This window comes from Melanerpes formicivorus, unplaced genomic scaffold (assembly GCF_026170545.1).
Source record: "Melanerpes formicivorus ecotype bairdi unplaced genomic scaffold, bMelFor1.0.p_v2 SCAF_11, whole genome shotgun sequence".
NCBI classification, from domain to species: domain Eukaryota; kingdom Metazoa; phylum Chordata; class Aves; order Piciformes; family Picidae; genus Melanerpes; species Melanerpes formicivorus.
In genome coordinates, this window is record NW_027142363.1 from 15766102 (window position 1) to 15783839 (window position 17738).

At 42.2% G+C, this 17738-nt stretch overlaps 1 protein-coding gene across 3 annotated transcripts in view; it reads right to left on the reverse strand.

The window, feature by feature from the left end:
* GABRR3 (gamma-aminobutyric acid type A receptor subunit rho3) overlaps window positions 1–17738 on the reverse strand; it is a 43448-nt gene that overhangs the window by 12301 nt on the left and 13409 nt on the right. For all 3 annotated transcript variants that reach the window (XM_068144647.1, XM_068144646.1, XM_068144648.1), the window contains 3 exons: window positions 10313–10425; window positions 3451–3518; window positions 1566–1789 (listed from right to left, as the gene is read on the reverse strand). In XM_068144647.1, the coding sequence (XP_068000748.1) occupies window positions 1566–1789; window positions 3451–3518; window positions 10313–10425 (405 nt within the window). The remainder of the gene's footprint in view (window positions 1–1565; window positions 1790–3450; window positions 3519–10312; window positions 10426–17738) is intronic.

Below are 17738 nucleotides of genomic sequence, written 5' to 3' on the forward strand. Positions count from 1 at the left end.
TTATTACTAATCAAATCAGAGTAGGATAATGAGACATAAGCTCAAATCATAAAACATCTTTACCTCACACATTCCTTTTTCCTGGACTGAACTTTCCCCCTGAATTCTTTACCTCCTCTCCCCTAGTGGCAGTGGGGGGACAGGGAATGGGGGTTGCAGTCAGTTCATCACACATTTTTTTCTGCTGCTCCTTCCTCCTCACAGGGAGGACTCTTCACACCACTCCAGCATGTGGTCTTCCACAAAACTCTCCAGCATGAGAGTCCTTCCCATGGGCTACAATTCCTCATGAACTGCTCCAGTATGGGTGCTTTCCATGGGGCACAGACCTTCAGACTGGAAAAGACTGTTCCAGTGTGAATCCCTCACAAGGTGACAAGTCCTACCAGCAAACCTGCTCCCATATGGGTTCCTCTCCTCACAGGTCCACAGGTTCTATCAGGAGCCTGTTCAAGCATGGGATGCCCATGAGGCTACAACTTCCTTGAGGCATTTATCTTCTTTGTCATAGGATGCTCCACAGGCTGCACATAGGTATCTGCTCCACTGTTTAACTCCATGGGAAGCAGGGAATCTCTGCTCTGGCACCTGGAGCACTTCCTCCTACTCCTTTACCAACCTTGGTGTCTGCAGAGTTTCTCTCATGTATTCATATGCCTCTCTCCAGCTGCTGTTGTGCAGATTTGCTTCCCCTTCTGAAATACATTATCACAGAGGTGCTACCACCATGAGTGATGGTCTCAGCATTGGCTGGTTGTGGGTCCATCTGGGAGATGACTGACAGTGGATATGGGGGAAGCTGCTAACAGCTTCTCACAGAAGCCACCCCTGTAGTTCTCCCACTGCTAAAACCTTGCCATGCAAACCCAACACAGCAGATTTGAAAGGCTGTATTAGGACAGGTTAACATGGCAGGTACTAGGAAGGGTGAATTGGGAAACAGTCCATGGTTGGCCCACGAATATTTTTGACTCCATAGGCAGAACACACTGCTCTGAGATAAGGAACTGGCAGGAGGGAGTCTTGAAAGCAAGACTAATTAGGAAAGCATGCAAGGATGACCGGGAAAAAACAACAGCTGGAACTTTATGATGACCACTGCCGGTGCCTGTGGCCCCCCAAAGCTAGCAGATGCACGTGCAGGATCCTTCACCCTGATGTAGGCGGAGGTGGGGTTTGGCATCTCTCCCTGCACGTTCTGGCCACACATGCAGGGAGAGGGGCTGGACCACCACACAATAAAAGGGGGGACTTCTCCCCTGCTAAAATCACTGGCAATGAATCAATACTTGACAAGCTTCAGTGCCATTTGCAACAGATGAAAAAATGCCATTAACCTGTGACAGGAAACAACATGTGAAGGATGTTATCTAGATGTTACCAACCCGAAATTTATCTTCCCAGTAGTACACTGGTAACCAGTTTCTGTTATCAGATACCAGGGGATTAATGCCAGTTCAGCATCAGAATCTCAACTGCAGGTATTTCCAGTGATTTCTCACTGCACACACTCTTGGTCCACAACTGTAAGTCACATATTTTCTTATAAAAGGTACTGTTCTTACCGTAGACTGAAGAGGACATTGCCGTCAGGGTATACTCGCAGCATGACGTTTTCCACAGTTGTGTCATGGATGAAAGATCTTTTGGAGTGTACAAAAAACACGTCAGGTACCCAGATCTTTTTTATCAGTCTTCCATCAAAAGTCATACTTTTGTTTTTGTTACTACGAAATGAAAGTCTCTCATCCTTCCAGTAATGTCTGAGATATAAAGTCATTGTGAAGTCCTTTGTTTAATTAAAGATAAAAGAAGACAATGCTTGTTTTATTCACATGCAGTAGGAAACAGCACAATGTAATCAACTCATGCAAAGGATCATTTTTTTTTCTCTGGACATCATCTGGTAGATCCTCAAAAAGAGGAATCAAATGACACTAAATACAGACTAGAACTCCCTCTGAGATACTGGCTGTTTGTCTTGTCACTGGTGTCTAAGTCTGAGGTTTATACTTAATTGATCTTCAGATAAAACTTGTACAGATTTCAGTGGTCTGCCTGATTGGGCCATCAGGGAAGTGATAAAGAAGCTGGAAGATTAACCAAAGGCAAAGGGAAACAGATTTCCTTTGAATATCTTCACAAGCTTTTCCCAGACTCAGCTGTGGTTTCTTTACAAAGAGAGTCATTTAAGTTCTTCTTGAGCACTTGGTCAGTTTGTAAAATCCACTACTTGCTATGCTTTGTGCACAGGGTTTTAGATTAGTATATTTATGAAAGAAATGCACCATAAAGAAATAATATTATTAATATCATAGGAGCCTAGAATTGTTTCAGTTGGAAAATACCTCTTTAGAGAAACAACATGACTGCAAGTATACCTGTGGAAAGAGATGGAGGGGATGCTGCAGCCCAGCCTGAGCTTCTGCACATACTGACTGCTCTGTACTCACCCACAGAACTTTGCATTATTAGGCAGACATCATTTATCTCAGTAGAAGAATTGCTTCTGATGAGATTATTGGGAAGGCATTTAGGTCTTCCCCTACAATGGGGTTTTTATAATTGGGGTAGGTTTGCAGAGGAATGCAAGGGTTCATACTGCGGTGGTTTTAGGCTATGCCTTTAAAATTTAGCTGCAGATTTTGAGCAGAAAAGTAGAAAAATATAAATAAATCACTATTGGGTGTAAAAAGGAAAGCAAAATATTATTCTAAACAAGTTCATTGGGTAAATATCTGGAATAAGAGGGGCTTCATTTGCTTCTAACTGAGTTGGTCTGGCTAGAGTTAATGCTGGGGGGAGACTTCAACCCACCACAATACTGACGTTGCAAAATCAGCACTTGAAGTGGAGCTACAGTCACTCTGAGACGACATTGTAAATGAGATCTGTTTGCAAAGTTAACGTGCCCTGATGTTCTAGGATGGAGAAACCTGGCACTAATATCTGGGCGGGTTTATTAGTGGCAGTTTTGGCTAAGGAATGAACAGCTTGCATTCCAGTGCCACACATCCTTGGTTGTAGTGAGGGTGTCTTGTGCCTAGAACCATTTCTGGAACTCAGTCTGTTTATTTCCATTTGCTATGGCTACAGCTGCACCCACGACAGAAGCCATGGGGATATTCAGCCCTGCATAAGCAAAGGACGTGAAGCCTCATCATCTAACGTGCAGGGCACTAAGAGCTCACCTGGAAGCCTATGTGGCTTACTGAGTGGTTGACATCCTAAAATCAGAGCACTGCCTATTCTAATCTGTTCATCTTGCTCAGAGAGAGATTCAACTTGTGCTGTGATATAATACTAGTTTAAATGAAATAACTTGCATGCTTCAAGGCAAGGTTTTGCTCTTTAAGGGTTTGTAGGGATTGTAGATCATCCAGCTGGAGGTTTTTTTAGCCCCTGAATTTTGGCTGAAATTCCTTATTCCAGTTCTACTAACCAACTTACCATGTCGACTTCAGATATGCTGTCAATGCTTTCTACCTGCACATCAATGCCCACAGGAATTGGAGACCCTTTAACATAACAGAGTGAAAGACTGATGAGGAACATAAATCCATTTTTTTAAAGGGAAGACTGTTTATTAACAACATACAGAGGACCCCATCCCAGCAGTCACTGTGGTCCATCCACTTTAGTGCACTGAATGAGAAAATCCATCCTAAAAAAGTAAAACCCAATGCTAAACTGTTGCAAAAATAAGTCCAAATTTTTCAGTGATCCTTTTGCAGCCAGACTAGCTGTTGTTGGCACTGCAGTTTGGACAGCAATGACAGCTTCCTAATGAACTGCTTGGAGTGCTGTTTGCAACTGTGACAGGCAAAAGCTAAGTAAACATATCAAATACAGCAAAGACTGCAAAGCTTTCTTACCAGTTCCAATGCTTATCCCCACGCTTATGGACAAAATATCTATTACACCCCATAACCATCTTTAGTTACTTATCTGTGTAGAGTTTGGAGTAGAAAATTGTGAAAAAGGATTGATCACTACCTCATGTGGGGAAAGCTGCACACTTAGTAAGCATGTTCTGTGTGTTGTGTATTACCGTGTACATAATCTATTCACAAGTGCAATACATGTTGAACTGCACTAGGTGGCTTTATTTTATGTGGTACCCCACCACTTCATGCCACTGAAAAAGGCAATGAGTTTATAACACAATGTGTTGAGAGAAATCCAGCCTCAGCCTTTGGCCTCAGTCCATGCAGTTTAACAGGCATATTCAGACTGAGGTGTGGTGGCTTTTGACTTGGAAATGCCTGTGACTGAAAGTATGCAAATGAACTGTACCTTATCTCACCTTATCCACTATGAAGCTTCAATTTCTGCATACTGTATGTATGTCCAAACTCTTGCTCGGGGACTCTGGCAGAGGTGCACGGTAGAATGTACTGAAAGTGCTCTCCTATGAGGACAGACTGAAGGAGTTGGGGCTGTTCAGTCTGCAGAAGAGAAGGCTCTGAGGTGACCTAATTGTGGCCTTCCAGTATCTGAAGGGGGCCTACAGGAAGGCTGGGGAGGGACTCCTCAGGATCTCAGGTAGTGACAGGACTAGGGGGAATGGAATGAAGCTGGAGGTGGGGAGATTCAGGCTAGATGTGAGGAGGCAGTTCTTCACCATGAGAGTGGTGAAACCCTGGAATGGGTTGTCCAGGGAGGTGGTCAAGGCCCCGTCCCTGGAGGTGTTTAAGCCCAGGCTGGATGGGGCTCTGTCCAGCCTGATCTAGTGTGGGGTGTCCCTGCCCATGGCAGGGGGGTTGGAACTAGATGATCCTTGTGGTCCCTTCCAACCCTGAATGAAACTGTGAAACTATGAATATCTGGACATATATTTGATTTGAACTGCTACTATGAAAACTTTGGGGAACTATTTGCTCAACTATTATGTTAGAAACAGTGAACTTAATCTTATTTATGTAGGATTCTGTGAGTTGAAGGGGAGGAGATGGGAGCCGATCTCTACCTAAAACAATGACTTTACTAGCTCCTGAGTCAAGGACAAATCTAAAGTAAATTAAGATTAATATCTACCATCAACACTCTTCAAACAGGCAAGGAGCTACTCACAAATCATATCATAGGATCGATAGGATGACTGGCTTTCTAAGCCATGAGCCATATGCAGTGAGGGAAAGGTTTTTCTTCATGACAGCTGCTTGAAATGTGAAAATGGCAGTTCTAATACTATCTTGGGATTTGCAAAAATCACAGACAATTTCCTGCCCTAACAAGCACTGTTCCAGTGTGGGCACAATTTCTTTCAATAGTTAACCTTATCTGGGCAGACAAAAAGGAACTGATCACAGAACTAGAAAGTAGTGGCAACTTATGATTACATTGGTTACCTGCACACAAACTGCAGCGCCAGTTACACATAGATGCACACCGAGGCACTTGATTCTCTGAAAGGACAGCTTGCACTAACTTGGGAACTGTTACAAAACCAAGTCAGTGAGGACACTGGATAGCATAAAAGAGATCAACAGCTGTGGCCAGGAGAAATACAGGATATGGTTCTAAAGTGAATCAAATAAAAAGGAAACTGTTACAATGAGATGTGTTCCTTTTAAGGTAGAAATGCCAGAACTGTGAAACAGACTCCTAAAAAGAGATTTCTCTTCTCTATCTGGGGAGAGGACAAAGACTATACTCATGCTGCTTAATGAGAAAATACTGTTCAGTCTAGCATTCACCACAGGCAATTATTAAACCATATCCTAGCCCTGACCTATTCTTGACAGATCATAGCATCTGCAAATATTTTCTTCCTGTTTTGACTCTACCTTGGTAACAAATGTGAGCAGATGAAGAAGGCACTGAACACTGCATGTATATTCAATCCCAGTCACTTCAGTGGGCTCTTCACTTTTCTAACCTGAAGCATTATTAGATTGTTATCACTAACTCCACCACCCCCATAAGATAAATATTGTCCTTTCTCTGGTCTAGGCCTTCTGAACTTTGTAGTTTTCTGGGAAACTTTCTTTTTATGATTAAAATCAACTCCACTAGAAAAAGTAATCATTAACATTTGGGAACAAGTTGCTGAGAACCGAAATTTCTTCAACACAGAATCATAGAATGATAGGGATTGGAAGGGATCTCTGGAAATCACCTAGTCCAGTCCCCCTGCAAAGGAGGCTCATGAAGAGCAGACTGCACATCACTTGGATTTGGTTTACCACTATTGTGTGCTTTGTTTTGTTTTGTTTTAAAAAAAGCCTTTCAAAAAGCATTGGAAAGAATTCTTAACCAGCCAGAACAGTGATTTGTCTACTTCTATGTCTGCTAGCAGGCTGAGAATTTCAATCTCTGGCTGACCATCACACAAGAACAGCAAATTCACTATGCAAAAAAAAAAGCAACCAGAGCAAAGCTGTGTGTTTTTATTTCCCAGTTTGACAAGACTGGGGATAGCAGAGGGGATTTAGTTATTAAATTGAGCAGCCTCAGTTGTTTCTGTAGCATTCCTGCAAATCATTATTCTAGATGGATTAGTGATTTTCACAATGGAGGCTCCACGGATTTTCAAGATAATTACTCCTCAGAAGAAAAAATAGAATTGTTTTCAGATCGGTTTATCTTCACACAAGCCATTCCCAGTCTTTCATTTTAGAGGTTTAAACATAGCAAAAGAATTCCTAGATGAACATGGAATTTTTTTAACAGCTAGCACAGCAGACAAATTCTATAATACCCTTTTTAGAGCAGGTATTACATAAAAAGGGTGTCCTTTTAGCAATTTGCAATCAACTTCCAAATAATTGACTGGTTTCATGAATTCTATAGCATTTTCTTAACCATCAGAGCTTTGAACAGGCAGCGGATTTCACCAGAAATTTATCTGTGGGATAAATGCTTAATTTAGAAAACACAGCCACCATATCCCAATTGGCAATAGAATAGAATAGGATAGAATAGAATAGAATAGAATAGAATAGAATAGAATAGAATAGAATAGACCAGGTTGGAAGAGACCTTCAAGATCATAGTATCATAGTATCAGTCAGGGTTGGAAGGGACCACAAGGATCATCTAGTTCCAACCCCCCTGCCATGGGCAGGGACACCCCACACTAGATCAGGCTGGACAGAGCCTCATCCAGCCTGCTCTTAAACACCTCCAGGGACGGGGCCCCAACCACCTCCCTGGACAACCCATTCCAGGGCTTCGCCACTCTCATGGTGAAGAACTTCCTCCTCACATCCAGCCTGAATCTCCCCACCTCCAGCTTCATTCCATTCCCCCTAGTCTTATCACTACCTGAGATCCTGAGAAGTCCTTCCCCAGCCTTCCTGTAGGTCCCCTTCAGATACTGGAAGGCCACAATGAGGTCACCCAGGAGCCTTCTCTTCTCCAGACTGAACAGCCCCAACTCCTTCAGTCTGTCCTCATCGCGTCCAACCTATCAACTAATTCAACCCACCCAACTAAACCATGCAACCTTTGTAACAGCATATGCTGGGAAAAAATAAAAGAGGGGGGGGAAAAAAGCTAGGTCTGCAGAAAGCTCCCAGTAAGAGACAGAGATCAGGGAAGAATGAAGTTCTATAGGAGTACTTTTTTCTTTAAAAGCAAGACTTGTGGGCCAGTAGAGGAAGTTAAGTTTCTGTCTGCTGCACACTTCATAATCAGCATTCTTCAGAGAAACCCATACCCTGTCTCTGCTGTTGTACAATAAATCTGGGCATACTATTTGGATTCATGTTTCAGTTGGTGAGTTTTGTCCTCTGACAAGGTCACACTTGTGAAAAGCAAACCATTCTTTATTACTGTAACATCACTGCAAACTGTGGTAAGAAAGAAATAAGGGAAGGAGTAATTGGGATTGACATTCATTTCACTGAGGCTTTTTTTTAATTGTTTGCTGTAAAACTGTTAATGGATTCATGTTTTAGCCTCAGAGAGATTCAAGCATAAGTATTCAACATATTAAGAGGGTTCTGGAAAATTTGAAGTGTCTGAACTGTTGGATGCCACAGGGAAAAGTGCCTTGCATGCCTCATGGATGATCGAAGAGAGGCAAAGCTGATGCACTCTTCTGCTGAAAGTTGTTTCTGAAAGACAGGAGTACAGCTAAGATCACACCCTTGGCAATGTCATTATTGAGAGGCTTGTGCAATGAAGTCGGTGGAAAAGCTACAACTGGCTCCCATAGGAATTGAATGGGCTCTATGAAAATAAAAGCACAAGAGGAAAAAGCCTAGTAGGGAACTGCTGGGTGGAAAACAATTCCCAGTGCCTGTGGAAAATTACAACTGCCAGATCACAGGGTATACTCTGAAAGCTGATTTTATGTACATAAGTATTGTTTTCTGGGATGATCCAGTAATAAAGTACATCACAGAATGTCCTTTGCTTTCAAGGAAATGCTGCTTCCTTTCTGAGCTGACACTCTCAAAAATTTAAAATCCTTGTGTGGCAAAGCAGGTGGCAACAAGATGTCCAGACTGAAAGACATTAGACTAGAGAGGGATTTTGCAAGAGGCAACCCTAAATTTGCTTGTCAGAAAACAGATGTATCTCAACTATTGTTCAAAATCTGACAAGACTTGTGCTTTCTAACAAGACAGAACTCCTAGGGTAACAATAAAACCTTTCACATCCTCTCCAGAACAGCACTTCTTATCTCAGGTCTCCTTCCTAGAATGCTTGCCAGGCCCAAGGTCCCAACAGCAGGCGTCAGCAAGAATAGCTCCGCATACTTCAGCTGGTCTCCCAGATTTATGTTTTACACTGCTGATTACTGCTCTTCATATATTTTATTTTGCCTTCATAATCCAGAGCAGTTCAGTCTATTTTCATGAATGATGAACACGGAACTGGTGACGCAAAGGCTCAGACAAAGCTTATTAGCGAAGCAGCTTTCCCATTTTGCATTTCATGAAGGAGAGTCAAAATGGAATCCAAACTGCAAACATCCCATTGAATGCTCCCTTTATCCTCATGCAATTCAATTAAATGAATAAATAATCAAAGTCCCCAACAACACCAACCCAACATGATAACAAACTGAAGGCCTTTGGGTAGTTTTGTACCGAGCAAACAGATTTAGGAACTGAATGTTCATTTCAATCACTCAAAACAGATTTGGTCAATAAGTAATTTGCTAATTGCTACTGGACTAGGCGGTTTACAGGAATACCTTAATCACTGCTCTCAAAGAATCTGAGTCTATTTTTTTTAACTAGTTGTGAAAAAGAGACAATTTGAACAGTTTCCCTATTGATATGCTAAACACAGGAAAAGTCTCCTGCCTGCAACTGTTTCTGGATTTCTTTCATTATTTCTTGGAGTACAACAAAATAGGTGAGCTGCAATTCAGTCTGTCATTCCATCTGGGGTGGCACTGGAGGACAGTTGAAGTAAACGACACCAAGCTGGGGGCAGGAGTTGATCTGCTGGAGGGTTGAGAGGCTCTGCAGAGGGACCTCAACAGGCTGGACAGATGGGCAGAGTCCAAGTGCCGGGTTCTGCACATTGGCCACAGCAACCCCATGCAGTGCTACAGGCTGGGGTCAGAGTGGCTGGAGAGCAGCCAGGCAGAGAGGGACCTGGGGGTGCTGGTTGATGGTAGGCTGAACATGAGCCTGGAGTGTGCCCAGGCAGCCAAGAGGGCCAATGGCATCCTGGCCTGCATCAGGAACAGTGTGGCCAGCAGGAACAGGGAGGTCATTCTCCCCCTGTACACTGCACTGGTTAGGCCACACCTTGAGTACTGTGTCCAATTCGGGGCCCCTCAGCTTAGGAAGGATGTTGACTTGCTGGAACGTGTCCAGAGAAGGGCAACGAATTCGGTGAGGGGTTTGGAACACAAGCCCTATGAGGAGAGGCTGAGGGAGCTGGGGTTTCTTAGCCTGGAGAAGAGGAGACTCAGGGGTGACCTTATTGCTCTCTACAACTCCCTGAAGGGAGGTTGTAGCCAGGCAGATGTTGGTCTCTTCTGACAGGCAGCCAGCACCAGAACAAAAGGACACAGTCTCGGGCCGCACCAGGGGAGGTTTAGGCTGGATGTTAGGAAGAAGTTCTATACAGAGAGAGTGATTGCCCATTGGAATGGGCTGCCCAGGGAGGTGGTGGAGTCACCATCATTGGAGGTGTTCAGGAGGAGACTTGATGGGGTGCTTGGTGCCATGGTTTAGTTGTTTAGGGTGGGTTGGATTGGTTGATGGGTTGGACGCGATTATCTTGAAGGTCTCTAACAACCTGATTTATTCTGTTCTATTCTGGTTTATTCTAGTCTATTCTAAACATCCAGAAAGAGAATAAACTATTAACCAATACAGGGCAGACATGCTCAGCTTACCTCCAAATCCAGGTCTCAGTGCAAAGTCATGGTCCTGTATGTGGAGAAGCTGCTCAGATTTAAGTGGCCGTACTTTTGTGCTGTCAAGTTTCCTCATCCTAATTTCCCGTTTGCTATGTTAACAAAACCAAAAAAAAAAAAGAAGAAAAAAAGTAAGAAAGTTTTGTTTGTTTGTCCATTTGTTTGTTTGTGTGGGGTTTTTTCTGCCTTACATTCAGAATGCTAGTTCAACATCAAAAAATACTGGACAGCTGAATCTCCTGCAGAGTCTGAATCTGTTCTGCAGATTTGTCCTGTAGTCAAACACTGCTTAGGATGAGGTATTGAATGCCTTAGGATAACATATGTGCCTGCATTTATTGATTTTATTGTTCTCCTTGCCCCCTTTTTGTCTTAATAATGAAGCCCAAGAAATTACTGTTTAAAGTTCTCTTGCAGGAATGATGAAGTGGCTGTTGGGCTACTCAGAACCATTGGGCTTGAACAAATTTGGCTTAGTAATCTTGAATGTCTCTGGCAGCGCTCTCTGAACCAAACTATCAGGGCAATTAGAATACCCATCAGGCATTTCCAACACAGACTTTAGCTTTCTAAGTATGAAAATTCTGTGGATGCTAAAATGAACCCCCATGCTTCAGAGAATTAAAATCACCACAGAACAAGCCTGTACCAGAGCAGAATGAGCAGTACAACTGAACATCTGCAACAGAGAAATTCTGCTGCTCGGGAACTGGCATAAGAGAAAATGAGGAGGTATGTTCAGAATGCCATGGCACAGCTAATGCAATTTAGGGTCATTAAGTTAGTGGTTATCTGATGTGCCAAGGAAGATACCTGTTTGATGCTCTATTGATTTAACTGGAAGAAGCAAGCTAAAACTATCACACATCTATTACAGCTTTTTAGTAGAAGCAAGTTTTGTGACTAAGGAAGAATGTTCTCCCTAGTCATGGGAGGTAAAAAAGTAAGTTTCTGGGGCAGGAATATTTTTAGTAAATGAGCTAAGGAGATGTATAGGCTTTGAATACTCATTTCATTTTCCTGGATGGGGGCAAACTAAGCAGAAATGCTACCCCTATGAAAAGCATCTTTTGTGCCCACTTCCTTGAACAGACAACGTTTTATATACAAATGGTGAAGTAACTATAATTATTTCTAGCAGCTATTGCAAGTGGTTGTTCAACCTAGGTGTCATGGTAGGGCCAAACAGCCCCAGCACAAACCCAGACAGACACTAAGGTGTGTAGACATGGTCCCTCTCTCCCCACTCCTTCCTGCAGAAAGCCAGGGTAACACAGGAAGAGGAACAAAGGGACCATGCATGTCTGGTAAACAACCCTGTATCTATGGTAAGGGTATGTGTTCTGGGCACAGCCTGGCAGAACCCCCTTCCCATTGGGTAAGTATGTGCTGGTTTCATGCCCTATTGGTCCAATCAGTCTCAGGCAAGGTTTATATACAGGCTGATTTCTAGTTGCCTGTGCCTTGCTTTTTCCTGCTGAAGCCTTGCCTTTGCCTTGCTCAGCCTTGTGTGCTTGAACCTGCTTGGACCTTGTCTGGCTTAAAACTGCCTCGAGTTTCACAGCCCCAAGTTGCCCAGCCCAGCGCCTGGGATAAAGCCATGAGCATACACACCACAAGCTACCAGAGAAGCCATGAGCCTAGGAGTCAGAGCCAAGCCTGCTTCCCCTTGCAACCAGGATCCTGCTGCACCTCACAAAGCCAGTGCCCATCACGATAGTGTCATTAACAGCCTGCTGTCTGCTGAAGCCAGACCAGCCATCAATGACCGCGTGGCATTCCTGCCAGCAACCTGCCGTGCCTGGTGCATGAGAGCGCCCCAAAGCCTCTAACACACAGCAGCAGCGCTCCCTACCTGGGTACAACCAGATGTGAGTAATTAACTAACTGCCTCTTAGGCATCACGGTTCTTGCTGAGTCTCCACCCCAGTGTGGTCGATGCCATTTTGCTCCCAGGGTATTCTCTTTCTGTTCTATTCCTCCTGGTTTGCATAAAAGAGTTAAATTGTTGTAGTTGCCCAAATCCTGCACACTCCCACTGTAAACATATTCTAACCATACATCCAACCTTTTGATATATTTGGCAATTTTCATATTAATAAAGGTTATGAATGTTTTGATTAATATTGTTACTTCGTTTATAATAAAGGAAATATTCTATTCCTTTTCAACACCAGGTAAGTTCTCACAGGGCTGAGAAGAGCATTTAGGTAAGTTCTCACAGGGCTCAGAATAGCATTTCCATTACAGACATGGCACATTCTCTTCTTTTTTTTTTTTATATATATCTTCCTTTGGCAAAATACATTTCAATTGTAAAGGAAAATAGGCTTCCATGTAGACACTTATGCTTATGGTACTTGGAATTAATTTCACAGAGAGTGGTAAAGTTGTGTGTCTAGAGGCACAAAACCTTAGGAAAAAATCCATTAAAATTTCCAAAATAATTAATAAAAAATACACATCTTCACATTTTTTCTTCTTCTTGACTGCTTCCTCCACACAGCTGAGAACTGTTCTCCAGCAGATATTCCTCTAACATCAGCATCTGGACTACAGATGTTGCTCCCTGGTTAAGAGTTACAGTATTGTATTTTCCCCACTGCACCATTACAATTACTTAACTGATGAGTCAAAGGAAGTTGCATGTATGTATTTGTTTACTCCCAAGCTATCTTAGACAGGTATCTATCTATTGATCAGCACTACGGCATTGTGAAATCATCAGTAGATGTTTTCTTTCCATGGTACCAAGTCCATTAAAAAGCAGGAAGAGGCACATCTAGCTAGCCCAGGTCTCAGAAAAGCTTCCCAAGGTCAGTCAAGATAACACTTTTCATTCTCACAGAAGCACAACCAAGGTACAGATCATATTTTGGGGGCCTAGCTCCCTGGTCTCTATCACACAGCTTTGGCCAGCTGGCTGTAATCTGGAAGTCTAAATGCAGTTATTGATTCTGCACTTTCGTTGTATGGCAGATGTCAGGCTACGGTGTTTGAGAGAAAAGTCCACACAGAATCAGAGAATCTTAGAAGCATTTAGGCCAAAAAAGACATTTGAGTTCAGCCATAAACCTAACCCTGCCAAGTTCACCACCAAACCACTTCCTAAGTACCACATCTACACCTCTTGTACATATTTCCAGGGATGGTGACACAACCACTTCCTTGAATAGGCCTTTCAGTGAAGAAAGTTTTGTGAAATCATCAGCAGGTGCATGTGCCTGAGGAAAGGAAATCTCTCTCTACCCACCTAGGGTACTAGTAATAAAGAGAACTCTGACAGATGGCTTACTGTTGGCATAGATCTGGGCAATTCTAAACACAAGTGTGCTGGTCTCAATGAGGCACATGCTGAAGCAAATACTGCTTCCAGCTATAGTAACTCTTTTCCACAGCTGTATAACAGACAACATTTTACATTATGCAGATGGAATGGTAGTCTATAATTGAATCCCAATAGAGGTCATAAAAAGCACTTGAAGCATTTCAGATCACACAGGAAATACCCTCCTGCTGGTGGAGGCACTAGCTCTTTGAATGAAAAAAAGTGAGACACACACCTTGGACACTTCACTACCCAATACTATTATATGGACTCTTGGCTCAGTACCTTGGTATCTGACGGAGATCTCAGAAAGCAGTTAGTCACTGCCTGCAAAACCAAAGCAATTCAGAATTCTTTAATAATGGACAAATATGTGGCAGGCTTTTAGAAACAAATTTAGTTGTGCCTACATAACCTTGAATACCTAATATCCAATGAAAGGTCAAAGTTCTGCTCAAGGATACTTGAGCAGCTTCTGCGGTTAAAGCATTTAAATGAGCATAGTTCCGTAGCCAGTGGCATCCATGGGATTCATGTGGTTATCATCACATCTGGATGTCTTTAACTTATAACATTATAAAAGTTTATGCTGGCTCAAGGAGAAATCAGACAAGTTCATGGAAATTAAATCCACTGAAGTTCACTAAATCTGCATAAGTCACACTGAACACAGGAAGTATAGGGGAAATCTGGTATCTGGACTTGGATGGCAGTATTAGGGGGGAATATCTAATTTATTTGCCTTGTCCATCTTTTTCCAAAGCTGTGCATACATCCTTTCATTGAAACATGTCACTATCGTGCATGGACCTTGGGTAAGATCCTGTATGTCTGTCCTTCTCTTTTAATGGCCAGCCTGATCTAGTGTGGGGTGTCCCTGCCCATGGCAGGGGGTTGGAACTAGATGATCTTTGTGGTCCCTTCCAACCCTGACTGATACTATGATTCTATGATAACTAATGATATGGTAAAGGTTCTTGGTAGGAGACTGCAGGAAGCACTTCTGGGTAATTGGAAAGACATAAACACATTTCCAGCACCATTCATATCATGACAGATTTTGAAACAGATGTCTTAGGAAGTATCATTAGGAAGTGATTTGGTTTCAGTTATATTAACTTAATATCCAAGATACCTCACTTCATTATTGCTGCGGTATGGGCATAGCAGGGGAAAAAAGTTCTTTTATTCAGAATAAAAAGCAGCAAATGACAAACCCATTTATGGCAAGAACACCCTGGATTTAATAGCCATTAGCTTCTTTACAGTGTTATGTCCCCAAAATATGCTAGTTACTCCCAAATCAAAGGCATCCAAAAAGGCAGAAGTCATAGAAATCTTACTCCCAACAGACTGTGGAGTTATATACCAGTACGATCTCTTAAACGGTTTAACATCTTTATCAAATCTTGAAGTCTAGATAAATGTAATAATCAAAACTGCACAGTTCTCACATAAGTAGGAATTTCTAAATGTTCAGTAGCATCAGCAACATGCACCATTTTTGACAAAATGCCTAAATGTTTTGACAGTCAAGTATTTTGTGCTTTGCTGTCAGAAATGGACCATGAGAATAATCTCTTTCTCATGTACTTTTAGTTAATGCTTTAAAATCTTCTTTGCAAGAGAATGCAGACAAATAGCTTCGGAGGGAGAATTGGGTTATTCTATTAAAACAGTGGAAGTTGTAGGTTAAGTAACATTTTCACATGGAATTCTTTTTAAAAGGCCACCCATTTAACCAAGGCCATCTGTCAACCATGTCCCTAATAACCCTAGTGCTCGCTGAAAGGCTTTTCCCCAGAAAGAAAAAGGCTGGTGGAAAGTCAGACCCTGTTGCAGATACTGGGGGATAACGCTGCCTTTAAAACAAAACCAAAAAATCAGACAAAGAAGCACTAAATGTATTTGGATCCTTTCCACAGAAAAGCTGATTTGCAGCTGTCAAGCTTTGGGATCTTCTGTGGCTCTGATTCTACAGTCTTCTTTCCAGTTCCAAATCTCTAAGACCTAGGAAATGAAGGCCAAAGCACCACCTTGTGTAAAGAAAACTGCCACACCGGTCAGCACCAGCTGAGAATGCAGTCCTGGCGTTCCTCTTTGTTCTATTCTTCCTTTCTCTTAGCACTCTTCAGCCCATTTCACAGGACTGTTTTATTTGTATTTATTAGCAGAGATCTGTGAAGATGGAGAAGACACTGTGCAAGTATTGTTACTGCTGTCCCGTGGCAAGTAGTCAGCAAAGGATGTCCAGCAGAAAGCCACAAAATACATTGTCTACCACTAGCCTTCTCTCCTGCTTTCTGACTTTTTTCTATCAGTGATGGATCAACTCTTCTCAGTTATTGCAGAACAGGATAAATGCAAACAGCACTAGCATATGCTTCCCTTTTACCACTGACAAACAACTATCATCTGATCTTAAAATAGACCTTCCTTACCACTACAGCAATAAGATTCTACTCTGTTTGTCTGATTCTTAACTGTTTCCTGAGATTAGCAAAGCACCAGATTAGACCTTATGAAGATATTGAGGCTAGTTCTGTTTATTTTGTTTTGTTATTACAAATAATCATGCACTAGCACTCCCTCCAAATCCGCCAGTGAGTTTGAAATACTCTGCTGAATAATCATTCTTTTCTTGAGCTTTTTGGACATAGGTTCAAGTTTGGACTAAACCTTAAACTGAAATCCAGAAGCCCTAAGAGATACAGCATCTCCAGGCACCTCCACTGTGTCACTGGGATGTGTTCTGTTGCCTTGAATTGCTTAAATATGATTTTATCAAGACATGAAGAGACTCAGAGATGTCACCGCTGGATTATCAAGTGATATAGAAGGTAAACAGCTTCGTACCTGTGTCCTGGTTTTGGCTGGGATAGAGTGAATTCCTTTCATAGTAGGTGGTACAGTGACGTTGTTTGGATTTAATGTGAGAATAATGTTAATAACACACTGGTGTTTTAGTTGTTGTTAAATAGTGCTTATCCTACATTCAGGGTTTTTCAGTTTCCCATGCCCTGCCAGTGAGCAGGTGCATGGCAAGCTGGGAAGAAGCATGGTCAGAACATCTGCTCTGAACTGCCCAAAGGGATATTCTTTACCATAGAACATCATGCTCAGTGTATAAACTTGGGGGAGCTGCTAAGGGAGATGGATATTATTACCATTGTCATCATAATCAACATTGTTATCAATATTGTGTTTTGGTTAAACTGCCCTTAGCTCAACCCATGAGTTGTACTTCCCCTCCAAAACTTAATTCCCCTCCCTGTCCTATTGCAGAAGGAGGAGTGAGCAAGCTGCTGCATGATACATAGGTGCCAGCTGGGTTTAAACCATGACCACCTGCTACGAAGCATGCAACTTGAAAAGACAGCTCAAACACATCAGGAGCCCACTTATGTTACTTTTCCACAATAGAAGATACTATATGAATAAACTGTGAGTTCCCCTGCTTAATTTAATAGGGGGGCTAATGTGTAGAAAAATGTTACAGTTGTATTCCTTCACTTTCCTTAAATGGAGCTACTGATTACAATTTCTACTACTTCCTAACAGAGAGAGATTTTGCTTGGATTATCACTGGGAGTCATTGGTCTGTTTACATACTGTTAAGCTGGAAACACATTTAGAGATCTCACAAGGAAGATTAAAAATTGCATTTGTGGGGAAAATCACTAACACTTTGCACAGAAACTTTTGTATTAGTATTCATTGTAAACCAGCTACTTGATTGGAAAGACTAAGAATAGACAATTTTCACTATCTCAGAGCATAAGTATATCCCCAAAATGGAACACACTCTATCATCACTACAAATAAGGTAGAGTTTACCTAACTTAGTGGCATAAAAATACCTTTCCTATCTTGATATCATACCCACTGTGCTGTTCCCATAATGGGAATCCCTTCATAACATTGGCAGAGAACTTTGGAAGGCATTTCAGCTTCTTGTAACGGGAGTGAGAAGGACAGGATGAGAATACTTGGTACAACACAATAGTAGGCTGGTACCACAATGGTAGCCTGGTATCACACGAGTTAAGATTTGTGTGTGTGTGTGTGTACATACCT